This window comes from Triturus cristatus, chromosome 6 (genome assembly GCF_964204655.1).
Source record: "Triturus cristatus chromosome 6, aTriCri1.1, whole genome shotgun sequence".
NCBI classification, from domain to species: Eukaryota; Metazoa; Chordata; class Amphibia; order Caudata; family Salamandridae; genus Triturus; species Triturus cristatus.
Window position 1 is genome coordinate 1739722587 of NC_140589.1, and position 15149 is coordinate 1739737735.

Here is a 15149-nt window from a genome sequence, read left to right on the forward strand (position 1 = left end):
AGTAAGGAGAGTCATTAGCAACTCCTTAACTACTGGAATATTTCCAAAATAACTAAAAAAAAGTCATTACCGAAGAAAACACACTTGGACCAGCTGGACCCTGTCAACTACTGACCGATTTCAAATGGACCTTTCCTGGGCAAACTGATAGAAAGAGCAGCTTTCGCCCAGATGTCACAATTTATTGAAGAGAATGCCATACGTTCAGACTTCCAAACATTATTCCGTCCAGGAAGAGGCACAGAATCTGCCCTCCTTGCCATCTCGGATGACCTGAAGAACACAGTTGACTGCAACGGGATTGCTGCGCTACTTATCTTAGAACTCTTGGCTACCTTTGACACAGTTGACCATGACACACTGAAACAAAGACACCACGAAGCCAGCATAGAGGGGGACTGCTCTAGACTGGATCACATCCTACCTTTGCAGCAGAACTCATATCATCCATATCCTACCTTTTTCGTCCAAATCATACTTCAAAAAGCATGGGTCCCTCAAGGCTCTATTATCTCACCCATACTTTTCAACATCTACATGAAGTCATTACCGGCAATGATCAATCAATTTCACCTCACGTTCTATAACTATGCAGATGACACGCAAATACTCACCCCCACATTTTGCCTGGTATCTGATGCAATTTTGACAAACGTGTGCTGGGTTCCTGCTACCCAGGTCCCCAGTGCCAGGTCTCTCTCCCCAAAAATGTACAATGGTTACCCCAATTAGCAAGACCTTTAGACCCCCATGTACGTCCCTAGGAAGTGGTAACCCTGGTAGCTAGGGCAAGGAAGCTAAAGAGGGTACCTAAGGGCTGCAGCATGTATTGTACCCCCTACAGAGCACCTCAGCACGAACATGCAAACTGTTATTGCAGGCTGCATGGCATGGTGCAGAGAAAAGTAGACATAACATAGCACACCTCCTGTTTGTCATGCCTACAGACACTGCATGCAGCATAGATAAGCAATCCCTACAGCAGGCCTTACATCCCTAAGGGAGGGTGCACTATACTACATGTGTGTACATATATCCGCATTAACAATATGCCACTGTGATAACTAAATCGATTCTTAGATATTGCAAGTGAACAGGGAAGCCATGTTGAGTACATGTGCCGGACTCTGGTTTTTGCGAGTTTCCCAGACACATGATGGCTTCGCTGAAACTAGAAATGTTTGGTTTGGTATCAAACCGCTCACATTAATATGTCCACGCTGATTCCAGTGGTCTATATATTAATACATGCACCCAAAGGGAAGCTTAGAGGTTCCCCCTGAAAACCGACCGCTACTAGTGCTCTGGCTGACTGGTGTAGACCAGCCTCCACTACAGACCCGTTTCTGACCCCCTGCAGGTGAGAGCCTGCTCTCTTGGAAGACAGAAACAATGCCTGCTCCAGCCGGAGAGGTCGCCTCCTCCAAATGGATGGCTAAGTGATCAGCATTTCAAGGCAGGAGACTTCAAAGGCCTCGGACGCCTTTAATATGCAACCCAAGGCTTCCCCAGACAGGGGAAATGTCAAGCCCTGCGCCTGGGCCCATTTGGCACGAGGACAGGCAGGAAAATTAGCTAGTCAGGAGGAGTGTTCCCCTCTCAGGCTAGTTCCACCCCTAAGGTGGGTTAACTGAGAATTCCACGATCTTAGTTTGGGAGGAATTAGGGTCTCTGGGTCAGGGTTATGCCCACTGACCACAGGAAATGGTCATATAGAGGATGCAGACACTCAAAAGGTAAGTAGCCCATTGGCTACTACCCGTCACTCCCCGTAACACCCCTAAAATTTAGGTGGAACTCTTGACACCAGGAACTTAGATTCAACAGATCAAGATGAAGAGGACAAAGAAGAGCCGCGATAAAAGCGAGAACAGAAGACTTGCTATGGACTTTTGGCGCCAAACCCTGCCTGCTAGCATTAAGTCTCGACAATCAACCCCAGCGACTCGTCCTGCAGCTGAATAGCTTCCAAGAACCCCAAGAGACTGTCAGCCCTTCACAAAATGCCAGCAATTTCCCCTGGAATAGAGGAGCTACTCCCATGCAGTCCGCAGGCACCAAAGAGCAAAGTCCGGTCCAACGAGTTGCCACTCACCGGCCAGCCCGATGCACCAGCCCCCCAGGAAGAGGCCCCTGTGCTCCGGAAGGTCATATCTGTCCCCTCTTTAAGAGAACACCAGGACCAACTGGAGTTGCAAAGAACCAATACCAGGTGTACTGGACCCCTTGCACCATAGAGATCCACTTCCAGAGTGGCTCAGCTGTCCTGATTTTGCACCCTCAACCGGCGAGACAAACGACCGCAAGGCCCTAGGATGCACAGAGCCCAGACGACCTTTCCACTCTGCACAGAGTGCCCTAGCCCGGGTTCCGATGATCCGACTGTGCTTTATTGTTCCCACAACCATTTTGAATGTAGTGCTTGGTGTCAAAATGTATATAGAAATACGACTTATTTTTCTAAATTGGTCTAAGATTTATTCTTGAGTGTGTGTCTCATTTATTGCCTCTGTGAGTACAACAAATGCTTAGCACTACCCTCTGGCAAGTCTAACTGCTCGCCCACCCTACCACAAAAGAGAACATTTAGGTTATCATTTGTGCCTCCATAAACCAATTGTGGTTTGCCTGGACTCTTTACGCAATTTAAAGAAACCGCTTCCTACACTATGTACTTGGTATACCACAATAACCTCGCAAAAGACAGCGCATGCCCTTTCTAGTAGGCTCAAACTATAAGGGACCCTTATATTTCTGGCAAAATGCGTGCTCCTATTTCTTCAAATCTGGTTCAAGGCCAGCAAAAAAATTTCAGCAAAAGATAATGCCAATTTTGAAGGGTACGGCAACCGTAGCAGAGGCAACCGTTAAAGGGTCAAAGAAGGATCTGAACCCACCACAAGGACCAGATGGGATAATCCAAGCATTTTCCTCTACATTCATTACCCCCACCATATGTGACACCTGGATTTATGCACTGTTTAAGAGCCCAGTCCAAAGCTTAACTGCTAAAAGACAAAAAGAACCACAACAACCTTCAATCCCGCTTGCTCAAAAAGAAAAATACTGTTCTGCCATTTCAAGGTTTTTCAAATGTCACTGTTAGAGAGAAAGGATTGCAGGCTCTAAAAATTACTTCTAGGGCATGGGTGAATGTAATACAAAGCTTATTTATACAAATATTTCTAGGGTTAAATTTACAGGCCGCTCAGACTTAAATCTTGGAATCCATGCGAAAAGGTGAGCTACAGGATTAAAATGTATTTACATGTAATCAATTTTCAAATTCAAGACGGTTTATGTTTGAATGGTTTCAGTTTGCTAGCGTTTGGTTGAACGGTGCATTTTAGGGAGGTCATCGACAAAAGTATTTTCTGAAATGAGACTATCTAGATCTATCAGTGGCCTTCAGTAAAGCTTACCTTTATAACTGCTCTTCAAATACCTGTATCAATGACTGGTAGTAATGGGCACACTCCTGAATCAGACTGGTCACTTCTTTAGACAGCTATCAGTATGTATGGATGGTACAATTCTCCTTTTTGCTAAACCCCTATCAAAAGGTTGCTCCATCAGAGATCTGCACTAACACTGAAGTTCTATTCTCTCGCCACAGGCATCTGAACATTTACTCATCTGTTTAAGCTAATTTTAGAACGAGATGCAATTTCAGCCACTGCCATCCCTCCCATCCATCGCTCTTATCCATCCCTCCCATAAATCCATTGCTCCCATCTATCCATCCATCGCTCCCATACATCCATCCATCGCTCCCATACATCCATCCATCGCTCCCATACATCCATCGCTTTCTCTGTACCCCACCTCAACCATCTGTCTCTTCAAGTCTCACCGACAATTAACCTCTGGGATCTGGGGAAAGTGATAGAAGCACCAAGCGAGTTATCTCTGTGCTTTCAAAAGCAGTTTTCAAAGGCCCTCACCCCACCATGGAAATGCCCAGTAGAATGAAAGGCCTGTACGGCCTGGGCATACATTACATTAGTGATGAGCTCTGGGTTCCCTCTCCCTGCCGAGATAGGTCTCTCTTACTTCTTGTGTGTGGTTCATATCACTTAACTGTTCCTAGTGATTTAAATTATTTTCTGAAGAAGCATCCAAACTCAATGCTCTAAAACAAATGCATGCTAGTAAATGTGTGTCTAAACAAGGCTATCTCCTTATTTCACTATTCTTCGGATGGCACCAGAACATGACGCACTTGTTGGGTTTTGCATTACTGAACAGCATCAAAAAAAAGTATTGGCAAAGCCATAGAGCAAGACTTACTGACTTTGCCAATGCTTGTTCTACACAGGCTCTATACAATTGTATTGTGGAAGCACAATACAAGAAGATTGTAGGGAACTGAAATTGTTGCAGCGCAACTCTTGCTTAAAGGAAAAACACTATATTTTACCTGCGTTCCTTGTTTCCTACAGAAAGGTTCCTAGCAAAGGGCACCTGCAACTGTCAGTCAGAAGACAAATGCATGAAGCTGGGGGTTTTGTTTGCTCTACGCAAGCTGAGGGCCTGGCTTTGAAATTTGCTGGCTTACCATAGGTAGGTTAAGGCGTTCACAGACACACACCTACCTGCTCAGCGCCAGGATACCCACGTGGGCGATAGTGCGCTTTACAAACAAACATAATAACATCACGTATGCATTCAAGTGACAAACATTTATTTATGTTCGGACATTTAATACTTATTCTTTTACACTTACCAGATTCCCTGGATGCTGGCCGCTCATGACGAAGAAAAAAGCGGTTTTCATTTCGTTGGCTACCCAAGTTTTGCAAAAAATCAAACATCCGTTCATTGTCAGGAACAGGACGCTCTGTTAAAATTAAGAAAATGAATACAGTCAGATGCCAAAGAACTATTCCGCAAACTTCCAGGTCAAGGAATGGAAATGCACTAAATCACGTGCTCAGCCCAAAAGACTATTCTAAAGATCTGTGCCTGAAAGCGGAAGCAGCCTATTCTGACCATCGGCTAGTGAATGGGCAATCTCAGCTAAATGCACACATGCATGTCTCGCTCTCGACTGTGGAGTGGAACGGCTGTAGGGACTCGAGCAAGAGAACTACGAAACGAGCCCCAACCCTGGAAACGTTCAATGCAGAAGACGCTGTTAAACTCTAGCTCTCTTGGAAAACTGGAAAGGGTGGCCACGGTCCAGAAGTTTTGCAATGGTGAATATATCTTGGGTTATGCAAGTGTCACAATGACGACAACTCTATTACGATTTAGTGATTTGCTGGTCGCATGATTGAAAATATAATGCATTAAGATGTCCCCTCTGCATTGGACAGAAAAATTGCCCTCTCAAGTAGTGTAGAAAGCTGGCTCGGTATATACTATACCAAAATTAGGTACTGTGTGCACAGAGTCCAGTGGAAACCCAAAGGTAGGCAGAGGTAAAGTTAGATAGCACCTCACTCTATTTGTGGTGGTGTGGGCGAGCAGTAAGGCTTTATCAGAGGACAGAGTTAAGCATTTGTTGTACACTCAGGCAAGAAATGTCACACTCAAAGACTGAACTTCAGACCAATTGTTTTTGTATGAAAATATTTTTTGTTTTTTTATTTCCTAGAACAAAGTAAGCCTGGCACAGGTAAGTGAAAAGTACTTTGCAGTAAATATACAGATTGTAACACAGTTTGGTTTGCAATTGTAAATGCACTTTTTTGTTACTTACAGTACTGTTTCTGAGAAATGCAATGCTTTGTAAATACAGTACATATACTTGAATGGGCTTTTCAGTAAAATACCAGGTAAGTTACTTTTTAGATTACTTTTCTTACTCCGTGTAGTATACCTGGATACTACATTAGAACATTTCCTGAAAACAAGTAAGTAAAATCGTTTCATTTAAAGAGTACAATTTTAAAGAATTTCTTTAGGTTTTTAAACTCCACACTTAGAATCTTTTCCAAGAAAAACAGTCAATGTTATCCTATTGAGGGAAATCGGTTTTGAGGTAAGTATTTGGTAGTGGGAGTTGAGGTTCTAGGGGTAGACTCTGGTCCCCCAGGGTCAGGGATGCACTCTTGTTACACCCTCAGCGGCAGTAGGGCGGCCGGGTGCAGAGTGCTGAGGCCCAATTTTATCCAATGGGGGATAGGAGGCCTCCGGTTGGTGGCTGCTGACCAACAGGCCACTTGGTTGTGGGAGCAACAGCACTAGGGGGGGGCCGGGTGCAGGGTGCTGTTTCGACATCGGGCGCCCAGTTGTTTTCAATGGCAAACCTCTGGTTTGCAAAGACACTGCAGGCTTGGGGACAAAGGTCTTCTGGGTGCGACCACCACTTCAAGAGGTATATTGGGAAGTTAAGGGATGGTTAGGCACCGTCGGTTGGGCCACCCAAGGCCGTGGGGCGTCGGGTGCTGGGGTGCCTTTAGGGTCAGATCTTCTTACCAGTTCCTGGTTGCGGTTGGGGGGGACCTTCTGGATTTAGGCTGCAGACGTCGGCTGGAGGCAGGTCAGGGCTCGCCGAATCTCAGGTCAGGATCGCCAGGGCGACCTCCTCGTGGCATTTGCCCACTCAAGCTCGGGCCATGGACGGCGGGTGCAGAGTGGTGCGGATTCGCGGTGCCTGGCCGGAGCCAGAGGTTTCAGATGAACAAATCCGGTATTCACAGGAGACACAGTCTTTGTGGCTGAAGGCAGGCAGGTCCTCCAGGGTTTCTGAGGTTGCTGGCTGTAGGACACACCAAGATTTCGCAGGAGCAGGTTTGAGGTGGAGACAGGCCGGCAGGGCTGGGGCCAAGTCAGTGGGAGTCTTTTTGTTAGCTTTGGCATGGCTGTTCGGTTCTCCTTCTTATTTTCTTGTAGTTTCTTCTGGTTTGCTTTCTTGATTCAGGGCTGCCCCCTATATACTGTATTTAGAGGGTCTTTAGGGGTAGCCCATTGGCTACTGACCTTAGGGTGACTACACACTTGGTGTGCTCACCCCACGTGGGGGAGTGAGCACAATCCCAAATCCCGATTGGGGAGTGCCTGCCATCTGCAAGATGGCAGGCACTGAATAGTGGGCTTTGCCTCGCCTCCCCCACCTGAGGGGTGGAGCTGACAGAGGTGGGCACACCTTCTGGGCTGGCTAGTTTTTCCCGCCTCTCTTCCCGCCAAAAAGGAGGGGAGACAGGAAGGGGGCCTGCTCCTGAAAGCAGGAGAGTCTGGGGGTCGCATTACAAAGGCTGTCAGGCCTTTTAAGCTCCCCTGCCACAGATGGCTCTTCCTGGCCTGGGGGAGGTGTGAACGCCTCCACCCAGGAAAAGCTTTGTTTCTGGGCTCAGGGAGCGAAAGCTCCAACTCTAGGGGTCCAGAAACATGTCTCGTGGTGGCAGGCTGGTGTGTCCCAGTCAGGGAACCCACCAGAGGCTGGTCGTTTTTCAGGGGGCATCTCTAAGATGCCCTCTGTGTGCATTTTTCATTAAATCCCGCACTGGCATCAGTGTGGGTTTAATGTGCTGAGAAATTTGATACCAAACTTCTCCGTTTTCAGTGTAGCCATTATGGTGCTTGGGAGTTCGTAATGACAAACTCCCAGCACCATATACTCTTAATGGCAGCACTGCAATTACAATGTCTAAGAATGGACTTAGACACTGTAGGGGTACAGAGCTCATGCACCTGTACCCTCACCACTGGTATTGGGCAGCCAGCTAGAGGGGTGAATGATCTATGCCAGGGAAGTGGGTTGTAGGCATGGCACACAGGGATTTGTGCCATGTCGACTCTTCACTTTGTTCTGCAGCAAAACATGCAGCCTGCAAAGGCAGTTTGTGTGTGTGTAAAGGTACAGGGCCTCTAAGGGTGGCACAATATGTGCTGCAGCCCGTAGAGGTCTTCCCTGGTCACAATGCCCTCGGTGACTGTGGTACCATTCACCAGGGGATGACCTGTGGCCAGAGATGCCAATTGGGTTCGTTTTCGAGAAAGAACACAGGCCCTGGGAATCTGATTGGCAAGGACCCAGGGCACATCAAGTCAAAGTGCATCAGTAGTCTGGCAAAAAGTGTGGGGGGGGGGCTTACTGCAACAGAAATCTAGCTTCTCACAATTAGCACCAGATCCCATCAACTAGATGGACTGATAGATACTTGTTGATAATGATTTTACCTATTTCCGGAGCACCTCAAACTTTTAAGGCTCCCTGAACTAAAGCAGCCAATGAGTATACCAGCCCATGCCAACAGCAGAATCCAGATCCCCGAAAGCAGTGTCCTACCTGCCTTGGCTGAGAGGAGGCACTGTGCCCGCACCTTGATGGCCATGTCTATTAAAAGAGGTTAGCATCCATCGAAGAGTGTGAGGAAGAGCAACACTGCACAGACGCTTCATTGTACCCACGGTGTCCTACCTGGCTTGGCTGAGAGGCAGCAGTGTGCGCGCACCTTCACGGCCATGTCTATTAAAAGAGACTGCATCCATCGAAGAGTGTGAGGAAGAGCAACACAGCACAGACACTTCATTGTACCCACAGTGTCCTACCTGCCTTGGCCTAGCGTCAGCATTGTGTGTGCACGTTGATGGCCAGGTCTATTAAAAAAGGCTGCATCCATCAAAGAGTGTGAGGAAGAGCAACACAGCAAAGACGCTTCATTGTACCCCCAGTGTCCTACCTGCCTTGGCTGCGAGGCAGCATTGTGCGCACACCTTGATGGCCATGTCTATTAAAAGGTTAGCATCCATCGAAGAGTGTGAGGAAGAGCAACACAGCACAGACGCTTCATTGTACCCACAGTGTCCTACCTGCCTTGGCTGAGCGGCAGCACTGTGCACGCACCTGGATAGCCATGCCTATTAAAAGAGGTTAGCATCCATCCAAGAGTGTGAGGAAGAGGAACATAGCACAGATGCTTCACTGTACCGACCAACCTGCTGCACACCTCTTCACTCCCACTTAGATTGCTCTTACAATACATCCGCTTCAGACCCTCACACTATTAACAATGTACTCCATTCTTCAAGTGTAATTATACCATTGAAGCTTTGAGTACCTACTTTCCATGCTCTTATTGCTCTTAAAGGACACTGGGGGCTGAGGCAAAGCCTAAAGGAAGACTAAAGGAAAACTGGTGAGCTGCTCAGAGTTCTCAAAAGCATTACACTCCAGAGAAGGAGTAAGGGTAGACAATAGGGAAGAGCACTGTTTCAATAGCATTTAAACTATGCCAGAGACATTTACACAATGTACAAATAAAATTCATCTGAAACACATTTGCCAAGCCAAATACGGTTTTCGGTACACAGCATCAAAAACGTAATAAATACAAATCCATTAGGCGGCTGATTGTGGGATACAATTCACAGACAACCAATGGAAGAGCACTCATACTTACCCGTAAAGCATCTAGTAATTCTAGATTTCGCTTATTACTTTACACATAGAACATACATGAGCCCGGTGAAGCTCTTTAAAATGAATCCCACAATAGAAGCTTCCTGCTCTAAATGCAGTGAGCAAGTTACATACTGTAACATAGTATGGGGACAGCGAATTACTGTAAGAAAATGGTGGAGGGACATACAAAATACAGGAGAATTATGGCCTAACTAATCTCACATACATGTTTGTTTGGCATAAATGCCATAAACTCAAAAAACAAAGCCAAGAGAGAGAAGATTAGTACAATATTCCCTGTTATTGGCAAAGAACGGAATGGCAGTTAACCGACTGGGTCCTTGAAAGCCTATGCTAGAAAATTGGGTTAAAGATGTTGCTGAATGGGCGCTGGCAAAAGAAACCAAAATGGAGCTCAACAGAACGGATGCAGAGCTGCACGAGGACCCAGAGATTTGACGAACACTGGCTGGAAACTATGTCTACCCCATGAACCGGACATATCTACAGTGATAGGAAGACTTAAATGTACAATGTGATTACAGTGCAACTAGTTACTGAGAGTATTACTGGAAAGCAATGAAACAATGCTTTTATGCTCATACTGATACCGACAAAACAAGAAAACGTTTATTGACCAGTAAAATCATATAAAAATACATTTATATATATATAAAGTGAAGAAATACAGATCCAACAAATCAATCATTCAATCAATCAATGAATTTGTAGAGCGCGCTACTCACCCGTAGGGTCTCAAGGCGCTGGGGGGAGGGGTATCCGCTACTGCTCGAAGAGCCAGGTCTTTAGCTGTTTCCTGAAGGAGAGATGGTTCTGGGTCAGTCATAGGTGGGTGGGGAGGGAGTTCCATGTCTTGGCCGCCAGGTAGGAGAAGGATCTTCCTCCGGCGGTGGTGGTGGTCTTGCGGATGCGCGGGACGGTGGCGAGGGCGAGGCTGGCGGAGCGGAGGTGGCGGGTGGGTGTGTAGAATGTGAGGCGGTTGTTGAGGTATGTGGGTCCCATGTCGTGGAGAGCCTTGTGTGCATGGGTGAGGAGTCTGAACGTGATCCTCTTGCTGATGGGGAGCCAGTGCAGGTCTCTCAGCTGGGGAGAGATGTGGCTGAAGTGGGGGTGTCCAGGATAAGTCGTGCAGAGGCATTCTGTATGCGCTGGAGTCTTTTCTGTAGTTTGGCTGTGGTTCCAGCGTAGAGAGTGTTTCCGTAGTCCAGTCGGCTGGTGACGAGGGCCTGGGTGACCGTCTTCCTGGTGTCGGTGGGGATCCACCGGAAGATCTTTCGGAGCATGCGCAGGGTGTTGAAGCAGGATGACGAGACGGCGTTGACTTGCTTGGTCATCGTGAGGGAGGAGTCCAGGATGAAGCCCAGGTTGCGAGCATGGTCCGTTAGCTTTGGAGCGGAGCCCAGAGCAGGGGGCCACCAGGAGTCGTCCCAGGCAGAGGGGGATGTTCCCAGGATGAGGACTTCCGTCTTATCTGAGTTCAGTTTCAGCCGGCTGAGCTTCATCCATTCCGCGACATCTTTCATTCCTTCCTGGAGGTTGGCTCTGGCTGTGGCGGGGTCGTTGGTGAGGGAGAGGATCAGCTAGGTGTCGTCGGCGTAGGAGATGATGTTGAGGTTGTGTTGGCGTGCGATGGCTGCGAGGGGGCTCATGTAGACGTTGAAGAGGGTGGGGCTGAGCGAGGATCCTTGCGGGACGCCGCAGATGACTTCGGTGGCCACGGACCGGAACGGGGGAAGGCGGACTCTCTGGGTTCTGCCGTCGAGGAACGAGATGATCCATTCCAAGGCCTTTCCTTGGATTCCGATGTTGCTGAGGCGCTGTATCAGGGTGCGGTGGCATACGGTGTCGAAGGCTGCCGAGAGGTCCAGGAGGATGAGGGCAGCTGTTTCCCCGTTGTCGAGCAGGGACCTGATGTCGTCGGTGGCGCCGATGAGGGTGGTCTCGGTGCTGTGGTTTGCTCGGAAGCCAGACTGCGAGGGGTCGAGGGATCCGTTGGTCTCGAGGAAGGCAGAGAGTTGTTTGTTGACTATCTTCTCGATGACTTTGGCCGGAAAGGGGAGGAGCGAGATGGGGCAGAAGTTCTTGAGGTCCGTGGGGTCCGCGGTGGGTTTCTTCAGGAGGGCGCTGAGCTCTCTGGGAAGGTGGCGGATGCGAAGGAGCTGTTGATGATGTTCTGGAGTTGGGGTGCGATGATGGAGTCAGCTTTGTTGAAGATGTGGTGTGGGCAGGGGTCGGTTGGGGAGCCGGAGTGGGTGGTGTTCATCGTGTGGGTGGTATCTTCGGTGCTAACCGTCGTCCAGGTGCGGAGGGTGGTGGTGGGGGGCGCCGGATCGGTGGTAGGGTGCGCGGTCTGTGCACCGAAACTGTTGTGTATGCCGGCAATCTTGCGGTGAAAGAACGAGGCGAGTGAGTCGCAGAGGTTCTGCGAGGGTGTGATGTCGTTGTTGCAGGCGCTGGGGCTGGAGAGCTCTTTGACGATGCTGAAGAGTTCCTTGCTGTTGTGGGAGTTGTTGTCCAGTCGTTCTTTGAATGTGGTCCTTTTGGTGGTGCGGATCAGTTGGTGGTGTTTGCGGGTGGTGTTCTTGAGGGCTGTCCTGTTTTCTGTAGTCTGGTCGTGGCGCCAGGCTTTCTCGAGTGTACGGCAGGTTTTCTTGGAGTTTGAGGTCGTTGGTGAACCAGGAGGCTTTCTTGCTGCCGTGTCTGCTGGGGGGGTTCTTCAGTGGTGCGAGGTCATCGGCGCAATTGGTGAGCCACTGTGTGAGGTTGCAGGCTGCTTCGTTGGGGTCCGTCGTGTTGGTGGGGGGGTTCTGGCTGAGGGAGGTGGTGAGCTGGTCGGCGGTGATCTTGCTCCAGCTTCTGCGGGAAACCTGTTGAGGGTGGTTGTGGGTCGTGGTTCTCCTGAAGTTGAAGTGGACGCAGCTGTGGTCTGTCCAGTGCAGTCCGGTGGAGTGGCTGAAGGAGATGTGCTTGCTGGAGGAGAAGATGGAGTCAAGCGTGTGGCCGGCGATGTGGGTGGGGGTGTTCACCAGTTGCTTGAGTCCGAGGTTGGCGAGGTTGTCCAGCAGGGTGGCGGTGTTGCTGTCATTGTTGTTCTCCAGGTGGAAGTTGAGGTCTCCTAGGAGGATGTAGTCTGAGGAGGTAAGGGCGTGCGGGCTGACGAAGTCTGCGATGGCTTCGCTGAATTGTGTGCGTGGTCCCGGGGATCTGTAGACGAGGGTGCCTCTGGGGGTGATCTTGGGGTCAGTGTGTATCTGGAAGTGAAGGTGTTCGGCGGCGGTGAGGGTGTCGTCGGAGTTGGTCATGATTCGGATGGTGTTTCTGTGGAAGATGGCGATGCCTCCTCCGGCTTGGTTGACGTGGCCCTTCCGGGCGATCTTGTAGCCATCCGGGATGGCTATGGCGATGTCGGGAGCTGAGGAGGCGTTCATCCATGTTTCTGTGAGGAATGCGACGTCTGGTGATGTTGTGTCGAGAAGGTTCCAGAGTTCGACGGCGTGCCTGTGGATGGAGCGGGTGTTGAGCAAGATGCACTTGAGGTGGTCGTTGCTGGAGCCTGGCTTGGTGGGTGCGGTGCAGGATCGGGTGCAGGTGAAGTTGCACTCTCTGAAACCTTCACCACCGCAGGTGTAAAGAAAATAAGTCAGCCTTTAATTTCTTTGAACCTGAGCTCAGTGGGAAACTAATTTAAAAAAACAGGATGCACCATTTTGGAGAAATAACTTTTCTGGTTGCAAATTTTTAAACTCTACCCATCTGGATACGATGACCCTAAGACACCCGTGATTCACCGGAAACCACCAATATTCGCAACAAATATGATGTTTTGAGTAGGTGACTGACTTTTTAAACCAATCATCCTACCTGGAGAGTATAGCCTTCCTGGGGAGCCAGAGGACGGAAAATAGAACCAGAGAGATTAGAGTCCTTTTTGTGACATACCAAACACACAACCAGACCGACTGCATAACAGCACCAGATGTGTTATTACGAATATGGAAACTGTTAAAAACACCTTGCCACTTCCATCAATGGCTATACAAAACAAGGAGATAAAGATAGACCCTAGAGTGCAAAAAAAGGAGATGGGATGTATTTTGGTCCACAAAGTTCAAAGACTGAATCTCCTCTTAGCTGAATCAACATGCAAACAAAAAAGCAGAGTGTGTGCATCCTGTAGGCAAGGAACACACCCTAGTTCATAAATCAATATTACTCGTTGTTTTTACTAGCTGAGGTATTGCCAGGACTGTGGTAGCTGGCACTTCAAATTACTTGAGCCAACTGCAAGTTTAGAATTTGTTTGCGGCATGCTCTTTCCCTCTTCAAGTAAGAGATGGTCACATATATGGATCTATAAATGCCTGGTGAATAATGGCATCTTTTCAGGCCCCTGTAAGAGAGCTAGTAGGAAAAACAATTTAAATTTCCATTTACTTTTGTAGCTGCTGTCGCTTTCCCACAGTTCCAACTTCTAAAAACTCTCAGTATGGAAACCTAAACTTGTACCCATGACCCCTGGTTTTTAATGACGGGCTAAACGATTGGTGCCAAGCCTCAACAAGCATTGGCATAGCCAATAGGTCTCGCCTTTGGGACCTTATAATTGTTTAGCCATGCAACAGTTGCATAACTAAATACTTCTAAGGTCCCAAAAGCGAGACCTATTGGCTATGCCAAAAGGCCGTGGGGCCACGAAAGTGATAGCGATCAAACATCAAAGCGGGCCGTGAAAGTGAAAGTAATCGCGGTAAAAGCGGCGCCCGCGCCCGCGCACAGGCACTGTAGCTCTAGGCTGGCCTGGTAGCACTTTTTGGAGCCCTCTCAATAAGTCTCGCCAGACCAGCGCATGCGCTGGGTCAGGCGAGACCTAAAAACCACAAGTAGTCAACCCACATTCTAATATACATTTACTTTATATTATTTTTCTCCAAACCTACCCCTTAAAAGAAGGCATGGTGGCTGGCGGTAATGCTCACAACAAACGCAAAAGTTGCACCATGGTATTTTGTAAATCAGTCAACACAAAACCTCGTATAGTTTTGAGCAAGTTGAAAGAAAATCAACTGATTGAGATCAAAAAGTGAAATCAGGCTACAAATTTATCTAAGCTGGGTCAAGACTCAGCAAAATGTAAGTATTTATTTAACAGTTTAGAACACCCATCAGAACATTATGTCCTTTGTGGAGATCATCATATAAAGGTACTGAGAACAAATTTTGATGGTGGTTAGAATCAAACGAGAAGTAGACTGCTAACTTCCAAACCATACTACTATACTGAAGAGCCGTGCCACCATGAAGGACTGAAGGGAGCAGAGGACCTCATTGTCCAGGCATTTGAGAAGATCTCCTATGCTGAATTTTCATATACTGCCTATAAAATAAAATAAAACTGACTAGTAAAAGGAGGACTTGATTCATATCTATGTCATCTTCAAGTCCCAACATTGCCTCGGATAAAGAAATCTTTGAGGCATTTTGAATATGCTACTTACCAGTATGCATCTGTTCTTGGCATGTAGGGCTGCTGACATTCATATCTGTGCATAGATCGCCGCCTAGTGTTGGGTCCGGATGATTGCACATCGAAGACTCTTCCAGGACAACAATGTGCAATCATCCGGACCCAACACTAGGCGGCGATCTATGCACAGATATGAATGTCAGCAGCCCTACATGCCAAGAACAGATGCATACTGGTAAGTAGCATATTCAGTTCGAGGCATGTGTGCTGCTGAATTCATATCTGTGCATAGATTATATAGCAGTCCCTCCA

At 48.1% G+C, this 15149-nt stretch overlaps 1 protein-coding gene across 2 annotated transcripts in view; it reads right to left on the reverse strand.

Moving 5' to 3' along the window:
• The window catches only part of TP53BP2 (tumor protein p53 binding protein 2), a 322660-nt gene that overhangs the window by 232479 nt on the left and 75032 nt on the right, over positions 1-15149 (reverse strand). For both annotated transcript variants that reach the window (XM_085612994.1, XM_085612995.1), the window contains exon 3: positions 4727-4840. In XM_085612994.1, the coding sequence (XP_085469120.1) occupies positions 4727-4840 (114 nt within the window). The remainder of the gene's footprint in view (positions 1-4726; positions 4841-15149) is intronic.